Raw genomic sequence first — 24323 nt, forward strand, 5'->3', positions numbered from 1 at the left:
TTCTATGTGCAATACTGAATGTATGACTTGAGTATTAAGTTTAACATTAATATTTCTTGGCTAAAATACAACAAAAACGCAAATGATCAGTATTCTACAAATCTGAAAATGATAACACATCTACCATAAAGATGTTTTAACTTCCTTGTTTGTATACAAAATACAAATACAATACAATGTTGCAACTAAAACTCTTTGATTTTTCAACAATTAGTGATAAAGTTAAAATTAAAAAATGAGAAATAACAAGGTATACATATATTTCTTGATGCATCTCTATATATAAATGCATATGTAAAGAAAGTTAAATATCAATAAAAGAAACGTGTCAGAGAATACACTCAATGCAGTTGTTAAATTATCACCTCCGTGGTATAGCCTTAAATCTTAATAACAAACTGAGCATCAAAAGTTTCTATGAACCAATTATCAAAGCTGAATATACAATGAATCAGGGAATTCAAGACTGAATGAATATGTTAAATAAACAGTACGGTGACTATAATTTAGTATAAAAACTTAGTTGCTACTTCCATTCTCACTGAGCGAATAGAACAAATAAAACAAAATATATACCACGCAAAAGGACTGTTTCGTTGACATTGGCGGACTATCTATAACGATTCGTATGTGAACCTTAATTCTTATACAAATTCACCCTCGCATCAAATGAAACTAGACTTCCACAAATCTGAACAAAGCCCACCGCAAACGACGACGCAGGCAGTTGTCATTTCTGCAACATGCGTCGACCCAATGGAATGTCCATTATTACAGCAAATCCAAAACCAAATATTACAAACGCAAAACGTACCTGAATCAGAAAGTTGGGATTTCTCAGCGATGACGATTTCTTGCAACATATAGATTCTTTTTGAACTATGGGTGCCATTGTATCCATCTGAAACCTAGTAAGGTGGCACTTAAAACAGTTGGCCAACTTCAAAAGTGACCATGAAGATGGTTATTCCAGAACATCAACCCACAACCACTAAAAGATTGACAAAGCAACCAAGGAGCTCAGATAATACATTTATTTTCAATCAGAAATGCTTGAAGGTGAGGTTCAAAGATATTCAACGCCTCAATGAACAAACAGACGATGAGTGATAAGTATTCAATTAGAATAAAGCCTACCAAAGCCCTCAAGAACTGAATGACTAAAATACCAAAGCCAGAAAAACAGATTTATCTGTACAGAAACGGTGGAATCGAATTCTATGAAGACACAGTATTACCATACTACCCACTACTACTGAATTACGAAACCTCTACCGTGGACCTCGACCTAAACCCTGATTTTTAAAGAACTGAGATGCTAATCAGTGTTTTTAAGACAAACTGAGCCTCAGCACATCGAAATCTGGACATCCAAAAATTGTCGTATTATTCGAATATAGGATACTGGTGCTAAACTAATGAATTCCCGTTTACGACCTACAATAAACTCATTCCAGGAGAATTGTTGGTCCGAGTTTGAATAGCAACTACTAATCAAGCAAAGCCCCGCATGAATTAAGACTTCCGTGTACACAACCATAGGTAAATGCTCATGAGAAATTCAAAATGTGATAAGAACAACCATACAGTACAACCACAGTGTCCATCACTAAACCTCCCCTAAAGACCTCGGCACTGTCACGTAAAAACCCAAAAATGCTGGAATCACAAATATTGCAAATTTCCATGCTTAACGTTTGCCACCGGCACTGGTCTTCGCAGCCTTGGGCTGAGCTGCCCGTGTCGCCTGCTTCCCGACCCCCTTCGTCGTCTTCACCATCTCGGCCTTCTTCGCCTTCTTCTCATCCTTCGTCTTCTTGATCCTCTCCTTGATCTCTCGCAACGCCGCCTCCCGAGCTGCGGCGCGGACCTCGGTCTTCTCGGTCCTCTTCTTCTGGATCACCTCCAACGACGCGCCCACGATGGACCTGGAGTAGGGTTTGTTGGTGGTTCTACGCTTCTTCTTTACGGCGGTGTCGTGCAAATCTTTCTTGTGTTGCTTCCGGAACAAAGCCGTCCACGAAAGCTTCGCGGGCTTCAGCCGGTTGTGGAAGTACCGCTTGCACTTGCTATTCAGGAACAGGAACACCTGACTGTCGCTGCGGATGAACCTGATGCCCCGGCCGGGGTAGATCTTGGCGCCGGAGAACCTGCAGACCTCGGTCTTGAGCACCATGGTGGCCGACTTCGCACTGCCAGACGACGACGCTGCTGCTGGCGTTGTAGTGGACGGAGCACACGGCGAGCGAGAGAGGGCTATCCCGAGGCCACCCGAGCAGTTCAAGACAGAGCAACAAGTGCACAGTCCCCGAAACCCTAATTCCTGCGCTTGCTCCCCTGCTTCTGTTCCCAACCATGTTCACCACAATGTTCCTGAAAGCATGAGGGAGGGGAATTGTTGCTACACTTTGTTCAATGTTTCACCAAACTCACGAAATCGTTACAATGGTTATTTGTAAAAGATAGGTATTAATCTATAATATAATTTAAATAAATCAATGGCATTTTTTTTTTTTTAAATTATGGCATTACAATGTACAAAATCTTCTTGGCTTTATGGTGACATTGGTCCTTGCATTGCATCCAAAATATAAAGAGGTGTAATTTTGTATACTCATCAAAATAACAAAACAAGATAACTATGTAAAAACCAACATCACCAATGTGACGGTTCAAAGAAATGTCCAATTTTTAATTATCTTGAATATATATATATATATATATATATATATTTCACTAATCTCTTTGAAATGTATTTCAAATAATAAAAAATTAAAATAAAATTTATAGCTATTCTAGTTAAATTATATTTATTAAATTTAAAATTATAATTATAATTTTATTTTAGAAAATATTAACTTAAATTAAAATGAAAATTTATTTTTTATTTTATCAGGTTTTGATAGATTTTATTTCTTTATATTCAAAATATGTATTATTAAAATTTCAAAGCAAAAAGTATATTATTCTCAAAAAATATTAAATAAAAAGAAATAATAATTTTATAATATTATTATTAATATTAAGATGTTAATTTTAATCAAAAAAATTCAACCTACTTAATATTTAAAATCAAAACAAGACAATAAGATAGGACTAATGTAAAAGAAATTAAAATAAAACTTCTACAATAAACTTGTAAAGTTGGAAAAAAAAAATAGTTTATTTGACAATCTTTGAGATTGTATTGTCTATTATCAAAAATAAATTAATCAATTATCTTATTCATATATTATAGGGATTAAAATATATTACCAAAATAAATATCTTGACTATCATTTGTATTATTAATAGATTCAAAAATCAAAGATAATTTAAACAATAAAATAGAATGAGATAAAAATAAAATAAATAATTTTTATGACAAATTTTGGTTGCATAAATAAAATTTATCATACACAATAAATCAAGTACAAGAGATCAACATGAAGTATGTAATCTAAACCAAATACAAATACATAAGCAACAAACTTTCAAGGAAAGATAGAAGATTTAAACACCACCAAGTCGAGCTATCTTTCATACTACAAAGAAGGAATTTAAGAATACAAGTTTGTTTATAAAAATTCTGAAAAATTTAGTAAAAGATTAATAACTATAGCCAAGCAAAATCTAATGACAAAAGCTTTATTTCCCTCAAAATCACTCACAAGACTTAACTTGATAAGAATGTCATGTCAAGGGAGTTTTTCCACTTAAGTCTTAAAATCCTAATTGGCACTAATAAGCTCAACTAATGGAAAAAACCAAGTGGATGAAAATCTATTAAATTAAACTAAATTAGATTATATATATCCGATAAGATTTAGCACCTAATATCACATCACATGATAATTATTGTATAAATAAAGATTTTTGTACACAACAAATTGAATGCAAAAAATCAACATAAAATATGAAATCTAAACCACACACATTTAATACACAAATAATACACTTTCAAATAATACACTTTCAAATGCATAAATAATACACTTTCAAGTACTTCTTCTTAATTGATTGGAAGTCCCTCTATTGAGCTAGGACAATAATATAAACATAATTGAAGATGAATGTTACAATGATATTGTTATAAAATTATACACATTAAAGCTAATGTTGTAGAAGTTAAATCATTAAAACATGTTATAAACATGAAAGAAAAAATCTTCAATTCTTGTTAATAGATGAAGTATGGTATCAAAGATATGAATCTCAAAGAATTAAAATGTCAATATATTCTTGTATCACTCGAAAAGACTAGAGAATCATTTAAAGATGATATGATATTAAACTAGAATGGCTATTGTCAAAGATAAGAAGACTTAGAAAGTCTTGAGATAAGACTAAGGACTAGAAAAATATTGATAAGAGTGAAGAAGACTTCACTCTAGCCTCCATATATACTCTTAATTAGGAGCTATGTAATGATGTCTTATAAGACCTCCAAAACATGTTGACTTTATAAGACACATATCTTAACTTGTAAGCCAAGTTTTTGATATGTGCACCACATAATTAGTTTGTTTTGCAAGCTATCAATACGATGTTAATTTGTTGACCAAGTTTCTAAACTACCAATCAATTATAAACACAAGTAAACTCAAAGTAGTATCTATGAAGTTTCTAAGAAGCATTTCTATAAAATATTATAAAATAAATTTATTTTTATCTACTTCTATTTAGTCATATAGATAAATATTAGAGTATATCTATATATATATATATATATATATATATATATATATATATGACATTACCTTCTCTTTTAAGAAGAAGTTCTACAAAGAGTAGTCATCATATGTTGAGAAAATCCAAGATAAGGCAAATTGTATTTGCCACAAATTCTGATCTTTATTCTCTTTGAAGATGGTTGATAGGTCCACTTAGCTATCAATAGTGTTCCATACCAAGGCAAGAAGACAACCTTATTATTTGATCATTGTTGAAGCCTTTGTAATTCCCTTCAAATAAAATATTTGAAACATTGTCAAGAATCATTCATACTTTTAATAAAACCACCAAACATTAAAATTCTCTTTCAAAGTTGTGATATCAAATACAATATATCTTTCCATCTATTTAAGAAAAGACATGTTGTCCTTGAAGATCTTCATCTTGATTATGTTGTCTTGAAGATTGTGACAAATACAATGTCTTATTTAATAAATCAGTAAGTAATAGCTTTTAAATTAAATCTATTAATAGTTAATTTTTTTTATCTCTTTAGCATTATAAATATACAAAAATTATAAATAAAAGTAGAAAGTAGAATATTTTCTTTTTTAGATCTTATTTCTTTTATAGAAAAAATTTATCATTCTTTATCTTAGTTTTCACGGATGTCATCAATAAAAAAGCCTCAACCTTCTTTGTTGCTTTTGCAAGATTTTTTGTTGACTCCCATATGCATTCAATAATATCATATCTGCACCAATGAATAAGTTATTCTATTCTATATTAGCATCCCCTTGAATCTAAGACTTCTTCTACTTCAAACTCTTGATTATTATCCACTTCTATAGGATGAAGTAGCATTTGTCTTTTTTTGAGATATTCATTGTCTTATATGGCTTAAAAAGAGACACATAGAATATAGAATGGATCTTTATAGACTCTAGTAGATGTATTCAATAAGCAACAAAATTGACTTGTTCACAAATAAGAAAAATTTTAAGCCTACAATAGTCCAACTTGTCATAAGGACAAGAAGGCTTGATATTGTGACAAAAAAGATATATCTTGTCATTTACAATAAATTGTGGTTGTTCTTTGCAATAAACATCCGAATTCATCTTTTTTCATTCTTGAACTTCTTTAATTATACCTTCATTATTGCATATAGCTTTGAAAAATAATTTGTTAAATCTTTTGTCATTAGATTATCAATTTTTAAAAAGTCAAAAATATCAAGTTATGGATGATAATTGTAATTGATAAAGTGTTTGTTGAATGAAGAAACATTATCGTATGGCATGATTTGCTATCTAAGAATACACTAGGTATCTAGATGTAGAGAGTTTAGCTTAAACCTTTATATGAATCTTATGTTAGCCTCCCAAAACTCCTTTATTTTGCATAAAACTCAAAATATATCAAAACCTCTTCAAAATATATTTTTCCGGCAAAGGATTTTCTTGTCTTGAACTTTAGAAATTCATAACTCTTCATCTAGCCGTTCAGTTTGTCTCAAATTTATAGAATAAGTAGAATTCACCCTTAAATTTTATCTCAAAAAAAACCAACTGCAAATTCACTTCCAATCTTTTGGCATCTAAGAAATCGTAGTAGATCCTCTAAACCCTAATTTGCAAGCATTTGAGCACTATTTTCTTAATATCTTAAGAATCCAATACCCAAATATCATCAAACTTAAGCACAAAGTTTACTAACATAAAATTACATATTTTCTGAAATTTTGAACCAAAATCTTGTCAAATTGCTTAAGATATAGCTCAAGACACAACCACTAGTAAATCGGATCACTTACTACCCTTAGATTGTATGCATTGACTTCAAAATCCAATAACTCCTTCATTCCAACTTGGAATCCAGCAAGGAACATATCATTAGTGTAGCCGTAAAAGTGTTCTCTTCAATAGCAGTCGCCGATCCTCAATTTTTATCTGTACCCGTGCGTTATGCCAAAAAGAGTGACAGTAGCTTCCAATTCGATACCTTAACTTTGAGCCCTTGTATCTCCTTCATATAAACTCCAAACCATACAAAATTTGTAACAAAACCATAGCCAAAAACCTAAACTTGTTTAACTTAGCCTCCAATTCTCAAAGGACCCCGAAATACTAACCCTAATCTCTAATATGGCCTCAGGTAGCCTCCTCAAAGCCCATTGGTCATGATTTTTGACCAATAGGAATGGAGATTTTCATCATCCAACTCCATTCATCTATATTGGTGCCCTAATTACTCCCTTTGCTACCAAAACCATTCTTCAATCTTTTTTCTTATAAGATTTACATAATTTATACTCTAAACATCATATAAAAGAACCAAAATAAGTTTCCAAAGGTCACCAATGTCTAACAAAGGTGACTCTAAATATTTAGAAGTTACTATCAACCAAAATCAATCTTAAAAGCCACTATCAAAAAGGAAATTAAAGTTATACAAATTCTATAGTAATCTTTTTAATCAACCTCTTCTCAAAGTAATAATCAAATTATATTTTACAACCAACTAAAATCTACTAACATGGCTCTCACTATGTTATTTAATAAATTATATATTAAGTACATAATTACATTATTTTCATATAGTAGCCAAACCACAATATGACAACATACCAAATTATTATATGCAAACTTTGCAAATAGCAAAAGAATTGTTCAATCATCTTGATGATAATTAATGGTATACCTCAAATATTGCTCAAAAACTTGATTCATCTATTCTGTTTATCCATTAATTTTAGGATGAAATGCCAAAGAGAGTTTATATCCACCTTTAAAATCTTAAATAGGATTCTCCAAAATCTAGATATAAATTAAGTCTTTCTATTGAATATAATATCCTTGGACTATCCATAATAGCAATAGATGTTATCAAAAAAAAATTATTTTTTCACTTTTGATAGATTTTGTAAATAATACAAAATGTGCCATATTGGTAAAATAATCTACTATTACAAATATAAAATTATATGAACTTGAGATTAAAAGATCCATAATAAAATCTATAAAAATAGAAGATCATAATTATTTAAAAATAGATAATGGCTAAAAAAGTCTATAAAATCGATAATGAAGAATTATGGATCTTCAAAAAATATTAAATTATTATATAAAGTCTTTAATTGCCTTCTGCATTTGAAGCCACCAAAAATCTCTAAATATTAGCTTCAAAATCTTTTTGTATTCAAAATATTTGATTGCTGGAAAGTCATGACGAGCTTAAAGAATATGTAACTGTGCTTTGTCTTTTGAAATATATAATTGTCCATCAAAGTAGAATAAATTATTCTTAAACTCAAACTTAGAAGTATCATGAGACTTAGAAGAATTATTCTTGATATCTTGAGCAAGAAGATCAAAAGACATTCTTGAGTGAATTTTCTTGATAAAGATTTAATCAACAATGAATGTTGATTTTATTACTCAAAGATGAAAATGCTACAACTTTAAATATATATATATATATATATATATATAGATTGATCAAAAGTTATATTTTATTTTTTTGATACAAGATAAAAATATTTAGAAAGATCATTTAATAAACCTTATTATTTTTTAGATCTATAGTTCATCTTTAAATCAAATCTTAATAAAGATATACTCTAACAAACTAGCAATGATTTAAAACACACGTCAATATGAAGTATTTAAAGTTCTTGTGATCCGTATACACACTAATTAGACTAGAGGCGCCTTTTAGATAATGATGCCATTCTTGGAATGAATCCACAATTACAATAAGCTCTTTATTGTCGATGACATAGTTAATTTTGGCTACTAAAATTTTTCTAGATTAAAAATTTACTAGATGGAGCTTATCATCTACTCCTATTTATAATAAAACAACACCTATAATAAAACCTAATACATTTTTTTTCATGAAGAATGCCTTAAAGAAATCAACGTGATTTAAAATTGGTGCAAAAATAAATGCTATCTTCAAGGCTTCAAAAGATATTTCAGATTCTTTGCTCTACTTAAGTTTGTCTTTATATGTCACGCATAGAAGAAAAGCTATAACTTAAAAAAAGTTCTTAATGAAGATTTGATAATATTTGACAAATTTTAAAAAATATTGTATATATTTGACTATTTTATGAACCTTTCAATTTATGATAATCTAAATCTTTTTAAGATCTATTATTAATCTTTTGCTAAAAATAATATATCTTAAGAAATCAACTTGAATAGTATAAAATACACACTTTTTCATCTTTGCATATAATCTTGCATCTATAAGTTTTTATAATATATGACAAATATAAAGTTCATGAATTTTATATTAGAGTAGATTAGAATATTGTTTAAATAAAAGCCAATAAAATCATCAAAAAACTCACAAAAGACATTATTCATGACATGTTGAAAAACAACTTTAATGTTTATAAATCTAAAAGGCATAATATTATATTTAAAATATCCAAATGTAGTTTGGAAAGTAGACCTTTATTTTTTTATTTATTTTTATATAAATTAGTTTATATGCTCCTCGTAGATTTATTTTTATGTAGATCTTTGCTTAATTGAGTTGGTTAAGAAGTCCTAAAATCAATGATAGGGAATACTTATGCTTAATAGTGATTTTGTTAAATCTTTGATAGTCTTCAAATATTTGCAGAGATCTATCTTTTTTCTTCACAAATAAAATAAAAGCTCTTGCTAGAGATTTCAAATGGTGTATGAAGTTCTTAGCTAAGCTCTTGTCAATGTATTCTTTTAATGTAGCCAACTCATTTTGCGATAAGCTGTAGATTGGTCCAAATGATAGTTGAGCTTCTTCTTATAGATCAATTAAACAATCATAGGATTAATGCTCTAAAAAAATATCTATATTTGTTTTTTCAAAAATGTCCTGAAAATCTTAATATTACTTAGAAATATCATCCTTTGTTATATATGCTATGCCCATTTTTGTAGATTCTTATTGGTAGGTACAAGAATCTTATACCTACCAATAAGAATTTAGATGTATTAAATTTATGTATTTCTATTTCACTTTCAAGATTTTGGATTAAATTAAAAAAATACTTAAAGTTAAAAATAATCTAATCTATTTGAGGATTATTTTTTTTATCCATGATAATCTTAAAATAATTAGATTGAAAAGAGATCTTATCATATTAAATATTACTATTCTATTATAATCTTTAATTGCTATATCTAAAAGAATAGTTTTATGAATAATATCTTCAAAAGATAACAAACGACCATCTATGCTTTCTACATGTATGGATTTAGTATTTTTGACTAAAAATATTTCTTGTTTCTTGAGAAAGTCTTCGTCTATAAAACATGTTGAGGTTCTTAAATCTAATAATATAAAGGCTTTGTAATTTATAGGTCCTAAACATATATCTACTATAAAAAAAAAAGTAAAGGATTTGATGAGAGAATAAGACCTTTATTAGATATTGCATATGATTCCAGCTGAACGGTTCCTATTGTAGTTGGAAAAATTTACTTTTTGACACATTATCTTATTTGACAATTGTACTCCTCATTTTGTGATTGCATTGCTTTTTTGGATAATGTTGAATAGTGTACTTAGCTTTTCCACAATATAAGTACAAATCCTTTTGATAATGTCACGTCTTTTCTTACTTAGTAAAGAATTTAAAACGTATTGTATCAATATGCACTAGTTTTGGCTTTGATAAATGAGTTTCTAAAAACTTCGAAGTTGTCGTCATTATTTGGCTTATTTTTCTTTAGCCAAGTCTTTATTGTTAATGCCTTTCAAATAATCGATTGTTGCATGCAATGGCTTACGCAATAAATTATTCTAAAGATTTTGCTTTCAATATTATCAATAATAAATCATTCACATTATCCTTCAACCTATATTGAAATTGATTGATAATGGTTTTGTCATTCTAATCCACGTCGAAAGCAAGGTTTTGAAATTCAACAGCATATATGGTAGTTGATTGTGATTCTTATCATAAAGATAAGAGTTTGGTCTCTACTACTCTTTTTTGATCACTATCTCCAAATAAAATTGTAAATACTTTTAAAAATGAATTCAAATCATAAAAGAATCATGAATCTTCTTCCATTAATGGTGCAAAGTGAGAGAGAGCACTTCTAGATAGAAGTGTGCCTATGAAGTGAACTTGAGTAAATCCATCAAGATATTGGAAGAGATACAACCTTCGATAGAGCTTGACTTATTGTAAAAATTGTCAAAATTTTGATCTTATTCTAGCAAACTTATTGAGCATACTAATCCATGTCTCTATTATACTTGTAGAAGCAAAATTTCCTAGATTTGGTTGTGAGGTCGATCTACTTGCTTCCTTTAACTGTACAACTTCTTGCCATAAATTTTGAACTTCTTCCATAGGCTTAGGATTGGTATTTCTGTGGTTGGCACTAATGATATGTGAAATTTCTATTCTGAGAGTATTGACAAGTTTGTGAAGATCTTCACAAACTTAACAACACTTTTAGAGTGCAAATATAAGCTAAACTAAAAATATATTTAATATACATTGTGAACTAGTATTAACATTGATTGCTCATTAATAATACTACAAAGTAGTTTTATAACTCTTAATTATAATTGCAATGTAAACAAAAGCAATATAAATTTGCATACTTTATTTGTTGTAATAAATGTTATTAAACTTAAGAAATATACATCACATAAATGTTGTAGGCATGTCTAAAGATTGGCAATAATTATAAAACACAATATATATATATATATATATATATATATATATGATTTTTAGGTAAATTGAGATAATTATAATATACCATACTACATTCAAAATTGTTAATATAATAATTGCTACAAAAATATTTCTAACCTATTTACATATTGCAACACATATATAAAATATATCTTTCTATTTATATAATTAAATTATATTTTCAGAACAATTAATTTTACAATATTATCCAAATGCAAAGCATGAATTTCGAACTCCACCAAAATTACTACTCTTTATAAATCAATAATTTGTTTGTTATATAATTAAAACTAATAAATGATAGCATTTTATCTTAAATAATATTATGTTTACAAATAATGTTGTAAAAGTCTTAATGGTGCAAAAACAAACCAAAATATAAAAATAAAAAATCCAACTACAAGAAAAAAAAATTGTGCAATACATTGATTAGAAGAACAAATAATTGTGACTGCATCCATTATACTCTACCACAGTGATGAAATAACTCCCATATCCATTACATTTTGCCAAGTAAATGCACATCTTCTGCAAGTTAGAATTCACATTCCCACCTCAATCATCTCCAACTACACCCAGTGATGACCTTCCTATTCACTATCAAAATTTATACCCATCAGTTAATCTTTGATAATTCATCACCCTGCTCAATTGCTCGATAACTTTCATGCTTTTCAATACTAAGAAACATGCTCATCAAGTCAAAGTAGCAAGATTCACCATAGAAGTTAATTTCGAGAGGTCCATGATATATCCGATCCATGTGTACTCCAATGTGCGTGTGGAATGGAATTGAATGAGCAAATGCTAAAATTCACCTGATTAAATGAAAAGAAGAAAAAATCTACTCTGTTCATTGATGGTGTGATACCAATCTTATGACGGAATAATTTCCACAGATTCAATATAGACGTAAGAAATCGGATGACAGTTCTAATACCATGAGTTGGTCATTGACATCTTGATACGACATGCGCAAGACCATTAACAACGTAGGGCATTGGTGGGCAGAGTCCGATCCAAATATATTAAGTTTACAAACTCATAAGTACGGAGGGTTGTACATCTTAGGTTCCGAAGCTACTGTAAGCTGTGGAGCAGAAAGAGCGGATGTCTATCCTTAAACCCATTTCGATTCCTCAATACTGCAACAAGAATTGTAGGAGCTCAAATATACATATCAATGAGTTCGATGCATACAAATATCAGAAAAACCGAGAGGCAGCGACGAAAGGTGCAACAAGAGGAGTGAGAAACTACAGATGGGTACCATCACTAAGCCCTCACACCGAAACCAAGATACCAAAGTCGATTGAACACACAACTACAGTTAAGTGGAGCCCGAAAATCAAGCAATCAGTTCATCGCTGCTTAAAAACTGGTTAGAATGTTAGAACGAAGCTCCTACGAGACAAAATACCCTACTAGACCAGATAAGCATGAAAATTCACATCCAATCACAATTCGACAGAAACCCTTCCTGAGTGCCAATATGACATTGGGATATAGGACGTTCATCGAGTACCACACATACAGGTAGAAGACACCTAAGCGAATTGGTTGACATCAAATATCGGAGGAAATAATAGCAAATTCAGCAGAGGGTGAAGTGAAAATAGGTTAAAGAACCGCTTGACATGTATCCTCTAGAGGGTCAATTGGAAATGGTGCCCAAATGAATCCCAAAAGAAATCCTGCTTCCATTGCTACAACTCGTGTACCAGTACAAAATTAACAAGTACAGCGATGAATCACAACATGCACAACATGGTACCATGCTTAACGTTTGCCACCGGCACTGGTCTTCGCAGCCTTGGGCTGAGCTGCCCGTGTCGCCTGCTTCCCGACCCCCTTCGTCGTCTTCACCATCTCGGCCTTCTTCGCCTTCTTCTCATCCTTCGTCTTCTTGATCCTCTCCTTGATCTCTCGCAACGCCGCCTCCCGAGCTGCGGCGCGGACCTCGGTCTTCTCGGTCCTCTTCTTCTGGATCACCTCCAACGACGCGCCCACGATGGACCTGGAGTAGGGTTTGTTGGTGGTTCTACGCTTCTTCTTTACGGCGGTGTCGTGCAAATCTTTCTTGTGTTGCTTCCGGAACAAAGCCGTCCACGAAAGCTTCGCGGGCTTCAGCCGGTTGTGGAAGTACCGCTTGCACTTGCTATTCAGGAACAGGAACACCTGACTGTCGCTGCGGATGAACCTGATGCCCCGGCCGGGGTAGATCTTGGCGCCGGAGAACCTGCAGACCTCGGTCTTGAGCACCATGGTGGCCGACTTCGCACTGCCAGACGACGACGACGACGACGCTGCTGCTGGCGTTGTAGCCGCAAAAGAGAGAGCATGTCCAGCGCTCCTCGCACCTCAAGTCCAGTCCAGACTCCTAACCTCCTAGCCCTAATCCTCGTAGAACGGGTTCCCAGGTTCCCATCTCTGTTCCCATGCCTCTGTTCGCCGATGTTTGAGATCGTTGACCTGTTCAACCATGGGTGCTCCACCTGAAGCTTGACGGCAATTTCCAGAATAGTCATGGATATATTTATTTACTGGGAATTGTGAAATTGACTCAAGTATTTACTAAATCCACCCACTCATTTAAACCATCATCAAAAAAATTCTCCAATGCCAGATTTGGAATGGATATATATCAAGTTTTAAATAGAACGATTAAAACTGAAGTAGATTAGAAAAGCTAGTATTAGTTTCTTGCAAAAAATTAGCTCTAAAAAACCTAATATTTAATAAGATTTGTTATCTTCAACATCAAGTAGTCATCTAAATTTGTACTAGTCTAAATGTCAATCTATTGCTTTGAAATGTTGAAGTATATAAACTTTGGAGATAATAGACATTCTAACATTGTTCCATTAAAGCTAAACAACAATCTTAATGTTTTGTAACTTATTTTATCAGAAACATAAAAAATGTGATACCTTTGACACAACATGTATTGATATAATTTAAAAAAATAAAAAAATACACACACACATCAAAACCACAAGAGTCTTTTTTAATTTATTTCTAATTTAATTTAATTTTTATTTCAAAAATAGTAGATATTTAATGCAATTCAAATAAATATAAATAGTATAAAATTTGTCAATTACATATTTTATTAATTATTATTAATGTGTTTTTTAAGAGAGTTGAATATTATACTCTTTCTTCTTAAATAATACATTAAATAAAATAATAATTTTAATTTATCTTATCATAGGCTTTGACAAAATCTACATATCAAATACAAAAATAGTTAACTTTTCTAAACTTGGGTTATTGTTTCATGTGTTAAAATATAATATTTCAAATATAAATTGTTTAAGAAGAAACTCTAATTGTTTATAACAAATAATTTTAGAAAATAACAATTTTTAGTTATACTCAATGAATTCTAATTTTAAACTTATATTTTTAACTTAAAAAAGTGATTGGTGGTCACATACATGATCATTTATTTATTTATTCATTTTAAGATTAAATTTAATTGATATTATTACAAGAATTTTTGAAAAATTGTCGTGTAATATTTAATCTAGCAAAATAACTATGCATGTTAAGACAATTGGTACTTATTATTGAGAGTATTGTTATCATTATTATTCCTATTTATATCTACATTTGTCTAAAAATATTAAACTAAAATTTAAAATTAAGAAGTAAAATCAGAAACATCCTTACATTATAAAGGAAAAAATGGATGTTATAAAACAAAATCATAAAAATAATTCAATAAATGCAAATTTCTATCAATTTGTGGTTATTGATTGCATGATGTACCATTTGTTTTTTAGAAAGATAGAAAGAAAGAAGAAAATTAGTGGCTAATTTGTATATTTGTAGAATTAATAAAAAATATATATATATTTCTTGATGTTTTGGTTTTGGTTTTGTTTTGTTTTTTTTTTTTTAATTTATTGCACTTCTGGAAAGTAATAAAATGGACTATCTTTATTTTATCATATTTCTAAATCCAAGTTGATATAATATTTCAATTTTCTTCTTAGGAAAGACTTTAGAATCATCTATATATCTTTTATAAATATTGATGATAATATAATAAGTTGGTTATTTTTTAATAAATAGAGCTCATAGATGAAAGTTTTTTAGTAAAAGAATATAGGATTTTTTTTTATCTAATTATTTCAGATATTATCAAAAACTTCAAATTTTATTTTAAAAAATAAAATACATTTGATTTATTAAACTTTGAATAATTTTTTCTTTAAGAAAATAAAGTTTTATTTAGTAAAAAAATGAAAATATTTAATTTATAGAATTTAACATTTATGTACAAAATATATTATAGTTTTAAAGAATTTATTATGTATCATTAATTAATTAATATTTAATTTTTTATTTATTTATTTCACTTTTTAAAACATGCAAAAGCTTTTTCCAAGCCAATTTGGTACTAATATGATCATTTCCTACTACTAAATGTGTGCTATATAAATATAAACAAATGTCAATACCATGTCTTCTTTCTCTAAAAGAATTGTCTCTATTGTTGCAACAAAAAGTTAATGGTATTAATCAATATCCATATAAGAAAACAATAAATGGTCTAAAGTAGTTGATATGTATTTTTTTGTAAAATTATTTTTAATTTATATATATATATATATATATATAATTAGACTTAACATGTATAGGATGAAGTATTTGATATTTTATTTATTTAAAGATCAAATACTATTGCTTTGTAGATTGAATTTTATAAATTATGTAAAAGTAAGATTTTTTTTTAATAATAGATAAGTAAGCATGGTTGAAAAAATCTTTGCAAAGATGTTAACATGGCTTCTTGAGATAACTTACAAGATGATTACTATTAATCATACCATGGTTTTACCAAAAGATGCAAATACCTAGAAGTTAATATATTAAACTGAGACCAATACAAACTTCTTTTTTTTGTTTTTTTCTCTTTTTCATAACTTAGAAACCACTCCTTGCATTGTAGCTAATAGAGAATCAATGTAGAGTTGAAACCATTAAAATATTGTTATTAATAATAATCATTTTACATTGATTTAATATTATTATTATTTATAAAGTCTATTAAAATTTACAATTACTAAGTTTTTGTATGTAATATACAACAATTGGATCTAAGCCTCAAAATAATTCTAATGTAATACAAAATCATGGCAAAAAAGAATCCCTATTATATTTGTTATCAACATATAAGATTCTAATTAAATCTTCCACAACCTACTATACATATTTTAGTAGTAGTGGTAAATTTATATAAAAAAAATCTAAGCCATAATTATTAAATATTTGATTTTTTTAAAGTATATATTAATTTTTTAAGATTAGAATACAATAATGCTTCACTAAGATTTTTACTTAGACAACAATAATGATGTATTGATCTTCAAATAATTTAATTTTAATTTTAATGTCTTAGCTTTGAACAATTCTTTCAAGTGCAAAGAGAAAATATACACAACTCACTAAAAATAAATATCATAATTAAAAACTCATTGTCAAATAAATATTTCTTTAGTTATCTATGTCAATAAATAAACCTTATTAAAAATATTTGCAAAGTTGTGAAGATAAAATTTACACTTAATATTCTAAATCAAATACCTAACAAAGAATAAAAATAAAACCTAAAAAAGATCATATTTTTAACTCTTTGAATCCATATTTGGGTTGGAAATTAAATGAGTCTCCCGCAATATGTTACAGACACAGAAATACAAACTCGAGATCTAACAAGAAGTTCAAGAAGAACTGGCAAGAACTAGATTAATCAGATGAATACAAGAACAACACCAGAGAGGTGAGCTAGAGCTCCAAAAGATGTGTTTTCGAGACTGAAGAACTCTTCAGCCTCGATTCCAATATATACTCCTATTTAGGAAGCTTCTCAAGCAACTTCTACCAACTAAGAAGCTTCTAGAAGGTTCCAGAGACTTGCTTCTAGAAGGTTTTAGAAATTTATCTCTAGAAGGTTCTAAGGACTATGTCCCTAACATCTTCTACCAACTAAGAGGCTTCTAGAAGGTTCTACAGACTTGCTTCTAGAAAGTTTTAGAAACTTGTCTCTAGAAGGTTCTAAGGATTATGTCCCTAACATCATCCCTTTTTTTAGCTTCGAGGTCTCTGAGAAGCAATGTTGTTGTTAATCAGTACCAACGTAAGAAAATAAAGATCTGTCGCATAACATCTGCTATGAACTCCAACTGTTGTTCACGAGGCAAGTGGTTCATCGACCCTTGAAGCCAATGGTAGTGGCCCACTCCTTCAACTTCTGACCAGGTATGAACTTCCGTGTCCTCATTGTGAAATTGTCTTGCAAACACGCCTTCTGGCTGACGATCGTAAGCAGGCTCGGACTCAAATATAATCACCAGTGATTGGTTACTCGATATCCTCCGTCGTCGTCGTGGTGTAGGTGGTTCTTCATCTCGGGGTCGCCTTCGTGAGCTAGTCAGTTGAGATAATCTGACTGGTATAGTATCTATCTCTTGGCTATCCATATCAGAAGACCAAACTATGGCTACTGAAAAAATTCTATTTTATCTTGGAGAAAATAACTACATTAACTACGAATTTTGGTGGTGCTCTATCCCTTTCTTATATTCTTGGGTGAGCAAGCTTCAGAAGGAAGCTATCGTCGAACCGGCTTAGGTTTATAAGGATGTTGTTGATGAAACTCCTGTACCTTTTGTGGCGCATTGGCGAGATTTTTAGCTGGCTCCCACGTTGTCGTATTACGTGCTTTCCTGCTCAAGAACGCACCGGGCGTCTAGCTGTAGAAGGTAGTATGGAGATTCGCTAATATTCAGGCAGTCTATCGGTTTTTGATTGTTAGAATATAAATGATTGCAAGAATATATCGTAAATCTATACGAATGTCCTTCGACTGCTCGTCGAAATCTTTTTTATCCTAGTCGGTAGGTTTCTAGACATTACAGAGAACCTCAAACAACCCAATCTGCTAATCTCCGATACTGCTTTATACTCACAACCTTGTATCTACTGACTGTCTTGTTAGATTAATCCAAAAATTTTCATTCACTCCGCATACTCAATCCTATAGACACCCTTTTAATACTTCAATCACAGACGTAACTTCAATTTTATAAAAAAGTCAAGAGTAATCACATCCACTTCATTAAAACCCCAATTCACCAGTACAACACTAACTTTCAGCAATGATTGCCCCCGTCTTCCCCAAAACCCTATGAAAAAAAAAAAAAAAAAAAAAAAAAAACCTAATTCTCCGTCTTTTTTCGGAAGCATGAAGCTAGCTCTCCGACCCTTAAAACCCTAATTCTTCCCCCTCTTTTTTTCTAAACCTATCCTCCCCTTTAACCTTAATTCTCCCCTCTTTCAAACCCTAGCCTCTGAATTTCTTCAATCTTTCGACTTGGATCCAGAATTGGCTCCGCCGTCAAAGCTTTCTCCTCCGTTTTTTTTTTTTCCGGAAACAATGTTCCCTGAAACGGCATAGAGAACATGACAGCCTGAAACGGAATCGAAACCCTCGTAATTGGGACCACATTGAGTCACCGACCAAATCATGTCTCATATTGGCTAAGAGGCCCGTAGTAAGATCTGGATGTTCCCGTAATTGGATCAAATTGGTCCTTCGTGTCAGGCTCGCTCAGTCATCGATTTAGTCCTTTCGATTCTGTTGACTCCCACTATTGGACTCGAACGGAGCATTTCGTTACTGGTAAGTATGTCATGACCAACTGTGACAGGGTGTCTGAACAAGCCCCTGAATATTGGCACTGGAATTGGTCGTTGCTCCCAATATTCGAGGTAACTGAATATTAATAAAAGTCCCCTTTCTTTATATTTTCACGGTATACTCGTGTTACAACAGAATAACGTTCGTTCATTAATATCGTAGCCGCACCAATGAACAAGATACTCCAACTTGCTCCACCTTCGCCATGAATCCAGTAACTTTTCAACCACATATTCCTCGTGGTTCTCGATCTCAATACTAGGTGGTAGATATTGTACTCTTCCAGGAAAAGACGACTCTCGATAAGGCTCTAACAGAGAAACATGAAAGACTGGATGTATCTTCATAGAAGTCGCTAATTCCAGACGGTATGCTATTGGATTGATTTGTTTCTGGATGATAAATGGTCCCAATCTTTGATAGTCCAACTTATCACATGGTCGCTTGGTCTTGATATTCCGTCAAAGAAGCCATGCTTTATCTCCAATTTTGAAAGTAGGTGCTTGATTCCGAAATCTATCTGCAGATGCATTGTAGGATTCTTGAGCGGATTGTAATTGAAGCTTCAATGTATTTTGAAGCTCTGATAATTGTTTCGCAAATCCTTCAGATGCTGGATTGTTATTTGTTGACAGACTCAATAAATCAAGCTTCGGATGATACCCATAGTTGGAAAAGAATGGTGTGTATTGAGTCGACGCATGGAGGGTGTTGTTATATGCAAACTTGGCTAGTGGCAGATATGTGGTCCAATTGTCTTGCTGATAGTTGATGCTGCATTGTAAGTATTGTTCCAAGACTTGGTTCACCCGTTCCGTTTGGCCGTCAATTTGAGGATGAAAAGCCGAAGAAAGCTTGATATCCACCTTCAATATCTCAAAGAGAGATCTCCAAAACTTTGATACGAACTAGGTTCCTCGATCTAATACGATATCATCTGGTAGTCCATGATATCGATACACATTATCGAGAAAGAGCCTTGCTGTGACTTCACTGGACGATGTCTTCTTGCAAGGAACAAAGTGCACCATCTTTGTAAGTCGATCTACCATGACAAAGATGCTATCATATGAGTTCGATGATGGAAGGTTCGTGATGAAGTCCATAGAAACTGAATACCATGGTCGATGTGGAATTGACAATGGGTGTAGGAGTCCATAAGGGCGATGCCGAGGATTCTTGGATCTTGAACAGATGTCGCAGAAGAGGACAAAATCTTTTATATCCTTCTACATTTGGAGCCACCAAAAATCTCGAGAAATAAGCTCCAAGGTCTTGTTGAATCCAAAATGTCCTGCAGCTGGAAAATCGTGGCGAGATTGAAGAACTTGGAGTCATACTGATCCTTTTGGGATATACAACCATTCCTCAAAGTATAAAAGATCTCCATCCACCTTCAATTTATCGTCATTGGCATGCTGCTTGATATCAATGGCTACTGAATCTTTAATGGTCACGCACGTACCTGATTCAAGAATTCAGCATCAATTGGCACAATAGTAGCGCAAAGTCGAAATTGCTCTGGCTTCAATAACGTTGTACATTATTGATCAAACATTGCTTCTCCAGCCTTTGGTACAAGATACGATCTCTTCGATAAGGCATCAGATAGTCCTTGCTGCTTTCCAGGTTGATAAGTGATGACAAAATCAAATCTAGATAGCGACATACTCCACCGAGCTTGACGTCGATTTAGAACTTGAGTCGACATGAAGTACCCCAAATTCTTATGATCTGTATATACAGTCACTGGGTATGCAGCTCCTTCAAAAAAATGACGCCATTCTTGGAAAGAATCCACTATAGTAAGGAGTTCCTTATCGTAGATCTCATAATTGATTTCAGCAGCAGAGAACTTTCGAGAATAGAATGCAACCAGATGGAGCTTCTTGTCTTCTCTCATTCGTAAAAGTACAGCTCCCAAAGTAAAATCCGAAGCATCAGTTTCTAAATAAAAGGCCTTTGTAAAGTCTGAATGTACCAAGATTGGAGCCGTAGTAAATGCGATCTTCAGGTCTTGAAACGCCTTCTCCGCTAGAGGTCCCCATTCCAGCTTATCCTTGCATGTCAACCGAGTGAGAGGAGTAACAACTTGAGAGTAATTCTTGATGAAGATCCGATAGAATTTAGCAAAACCAAGAAAGCATTGTATGTCTCTCACCGTCTTCGGAACCTCCCAGGACACGATTGCTTCCACCTTCTTAGGGTCCATCTTCAAGCCTTCCGTAGTCACAACGAATCTCAAAAACTCCATCTCTATTTGGTGAAATAAATACTTCTCCAACTTGGCATATAGTCCTCGCTTACGTAGTTTGTGTAAGACCAAACGAACGTGCTTTTCATGCTCTTCTTCGTTTTTGGAGAATATCAGAATATCATCAAAATAGATGACAACAAAATCATCAAGGTGCTCTCGAAAAATGTCATTCATCATATGTTGAAAGACTGTTGGAGCATTGGTAAGACCAAAGGGCATGACATTATACTCAAAATGGCCATACCTTGTACGGAACGCTGTCTTCTACTCATCTCCTTCTTTAATTCGTTCGAGGTTGTAAGCTCCCCTTAGATCAATTTTTGTAAAGATCCTTGCACGTCCAAGTTGTTCTAAGAGACCAGAAATCAAGGGTAACGGGTAACGATTCTTCTTTGTTACCTTGTTGAGGCCTCGATAGTCCACGCACATCTGTAATGAGCCATCTTTCTTCTTCACAAATAAGATGGATGCTCCAGTTGACGATTTTGAATGACGGATGAAGTTCTTGGCTAGATTCTCATCGATGTATTTCCGCAACTCTACCAACTCCATCTGCGATAGATTGTAGATTGGGCCAAAAGGCGGTTGTGCTCCTTCCTGTAAGTCTATGGTGCAATCATATGGTCTGTGTTCCAGTAGCATGTCGGCATTCTTTATTTGAAACACGTCTTTAAAATCCTTATATTGCTCGGGTATACTTGCTGTCGAGATCTTCTCCCCGGTAGTTGGAGCCGCATAAATGATAAATAGTGTGCCTTCCTTGGACAATCTTATAAATGCTCTTGCTCCAATGAATAAGGATTTTTCTATTGGGGGTTTTCTACTAGGCTTGCTCTTGGGTGGTTTTGTGGGAAAGGTCATCTTCTGCAACTTCCAATCTATAGATGGATTATGCTTTTTCAACCAAGAAAGACCAAGAATAACAGGATTTGATGGGGTTCTAATAATATTAAAAATAATATGACTACTATGGCCCTTAAATGTCACTTCTATAGGTTTTGATTTATGGGTGACACTACTAGACAATAAAGGTCGCCCATCTATGACCTCAACGTGAACAGGTTTGGATTTTTGTACTAAAGGGATCTTATGATGCTTTGTAAATTCTTCGTCTAAGAAACAAGTAGATGCTCCTGAATCTAATAATGCTAAGGTTCTCAATTTGTGAGGGCCAATAAGCAAAGGGATTGTAAAACAAAGGACAGGTTGAGCGAAAAGAAAGGAACCTGGTTGTTGTTGCAATATTTCACTGGCCAACCGCACGGTTCCTATTGTGGCTAGGCATCCTCGTTTTCCTGAATAAACGCGCCCCTAGTCTTGACAATACGTCGATTTTGCTTCTTGGGGCAGTTTCCAACTTTGTGGCCTTCTTCACTACAATACAATCATAGACCTTCATCCATACGCCGCTTTTTTTCTTCTAGAGTAAGGGATTTGACACGTACTGCATCAATTTGCATGTCTTCTACCTCTGAATGTAAATTCATACTGCTTGTCGACATAGTTGGGGCGTGGCGAACTATTTCTTGTCTTGAACGTTGATCTTGGCAGCATTGAAATAGGTCGTTATCGCACTTCACAACTTGGCTAATAGCTTCGTTGAGCGTTTGCGGATCAGAAAGAGTTAACAGCAAATCCTTCACATCGTCCCTTAAACTCCAATAGAATTGATTCATCAACGCTTCTTCATCCCAATGAATGTCGCATACTAATTGCCTGAAGTCCGATGCATAGACTGATGTAGAGCGTATTCCTTGTCGTAGTGACCGGATCTTTGTTGTAGCCCATCGAACCTTGTCGTGTTCACCAAATGCTTCCACAAACACCTCCAAAAAGATTTCAAAGTTGTTTAGTATGGACGATCGTTTCTCAAACAAAGGAGCAAACCATGATAGAGCTTATTCTGTAAGTAAGGTTCCAACAAGCCCAACACGTGACTCCTCCGTTGGATAGCATTCGGGCTGTAAAACTGTTATCAATCTGATTTGGTTGACGAATCCTCGAAACTTGGAACGCGTACCATCGAACTTGTCTGGGAGGCTAACTTGGGGCTTCTTATATTGTAGAACCAGCGGTGCTTGTTGAACCTGAGGCAAAGTTGCTTCTCCTAGTGCAGAAGTTTGAGACTGGTGCAACCTAGATTATGCCATCCAAGATGCTCCATCATTATGAAGCCTTACCACGACTCCTTTAATCTCTGCAGTTCTTTGCGATAACGTAGCGAGGGTATTCATGATAGCATCTAACTTGGACTCCAAACTTTTCGTCATACTAATGTCTTGGCCTTCGGCCATTCTAAGAGAAGGACAGAAATGACTCTACAAGAAGATAATATTGGTTTAGAAGAGGGTACTCCGCAACCTCTAAAATGCTAGTACACTTCTAAGCAGAGGGGTAATCCATTCTCTAACAAAGAAGAAACTAGCTCTGATATCTGAGGTGAGTGAAGTCTCGACAAACTGTCATGGATACAAGAATACAGACTCGAGATCTAACAAGAAGTTCAAGAAGAATTGGCAAGAATTAGATTAATCAGATGAAAACAACACTAGAGAGGTGAGCTAGACCTCCAAGAGATGTGTTGTCGAGACTGAAGAACTCTTCAGCCTCGATTCCAATATATACTCCTATTTAGGAAGCTTCTCAAGCAACTTTTATCAATTAGGAAGCTTTTAGAAGGTTCCAGAGACTTGCTTCTAGAAGGTTCTAAAAACTTATCTCTAAAAGGTTCTTTGGACTATGTCCCTAACATCTTCTACCAACTAAGAAGCTTCTAGAAGGTTTCAGAGACTTGCTTCTAAAAGGTTTTAGAAACTTGTCTCTAGAAGGTTCTAGAAACTTGTCTCTAGAAGGTTCTAAGGATTATGTTCCTAACACAATATATCCATTTCCATTGCAACCACGATAAGATGAAAATTGTTTATTATATATTTGTTCATTAAGTGTATGATTGAATCTTAATGTGTTTGTCTATACACATTACAATT

The 24323-nt window shown here is 32.6% G+C and overlaps 1 protein-coding gene and 1 pseudogene across 2 annotated transcripts; both read right to left on the minus strand.

Moving 5' to 3' along the window:
* Nucleotides 1-1539: 1539 nt before the first annotated feature.
* On the minus strand, nt 1540-2427 carry LOC112281875 (large ribosomal subunit protein eL24). The gene has a single exon (XM_024518848.3). It carries the CDS (start codon nt 2174-2176, stop codon nt 1691-1693), a length of 486 nt encoding a protein of 161 aa, XP_024374616.1. The 5' UTR covers nt 2177-2427; the 3' UTR covers nt 1540-1690.
* A 10514-nt stretch (nt 2428-12941) lies between these two features.
* On the minus strand, nt 12942-13751 carry LOC112281874 (large ribosomal subunit protein eL24 pseudogene; annotated as a pseudogene). Its single transcript, XR_016502698.1, has one exon. The product of XR_016502698.1 is annotated as a large ribosomal subunit protein eL24 pseudogene (transcript).
* Nucleotides 13752-24323: the final 10572 nt, after the last annotated feature.

This window comes from Physcomitrium patens, chromosome 4, assembly GCF_059467195.1.
Source record: "Physcomitrium patens ecotype Gransden chromosome 4, ASM5946719v1, whole genome shotgun sequence".
Lineage (NCBI taxonomy): Eukaryota > Viridiplantae > Streptophyta > Bryopsida > Funariales > Funariaceae > Physcomitrium > Physcomitrium patens.

What these genes read in the sequence shown, in the direction of transcription:
- LOC112281875 (XM_024518848.3), bottom strand. Translation starts at nt 2,176, where the DNA reads ATGGTGCTCAAGACCGAGGTCTGCAGGTTCTCCGGCGCCAAGATCTAC.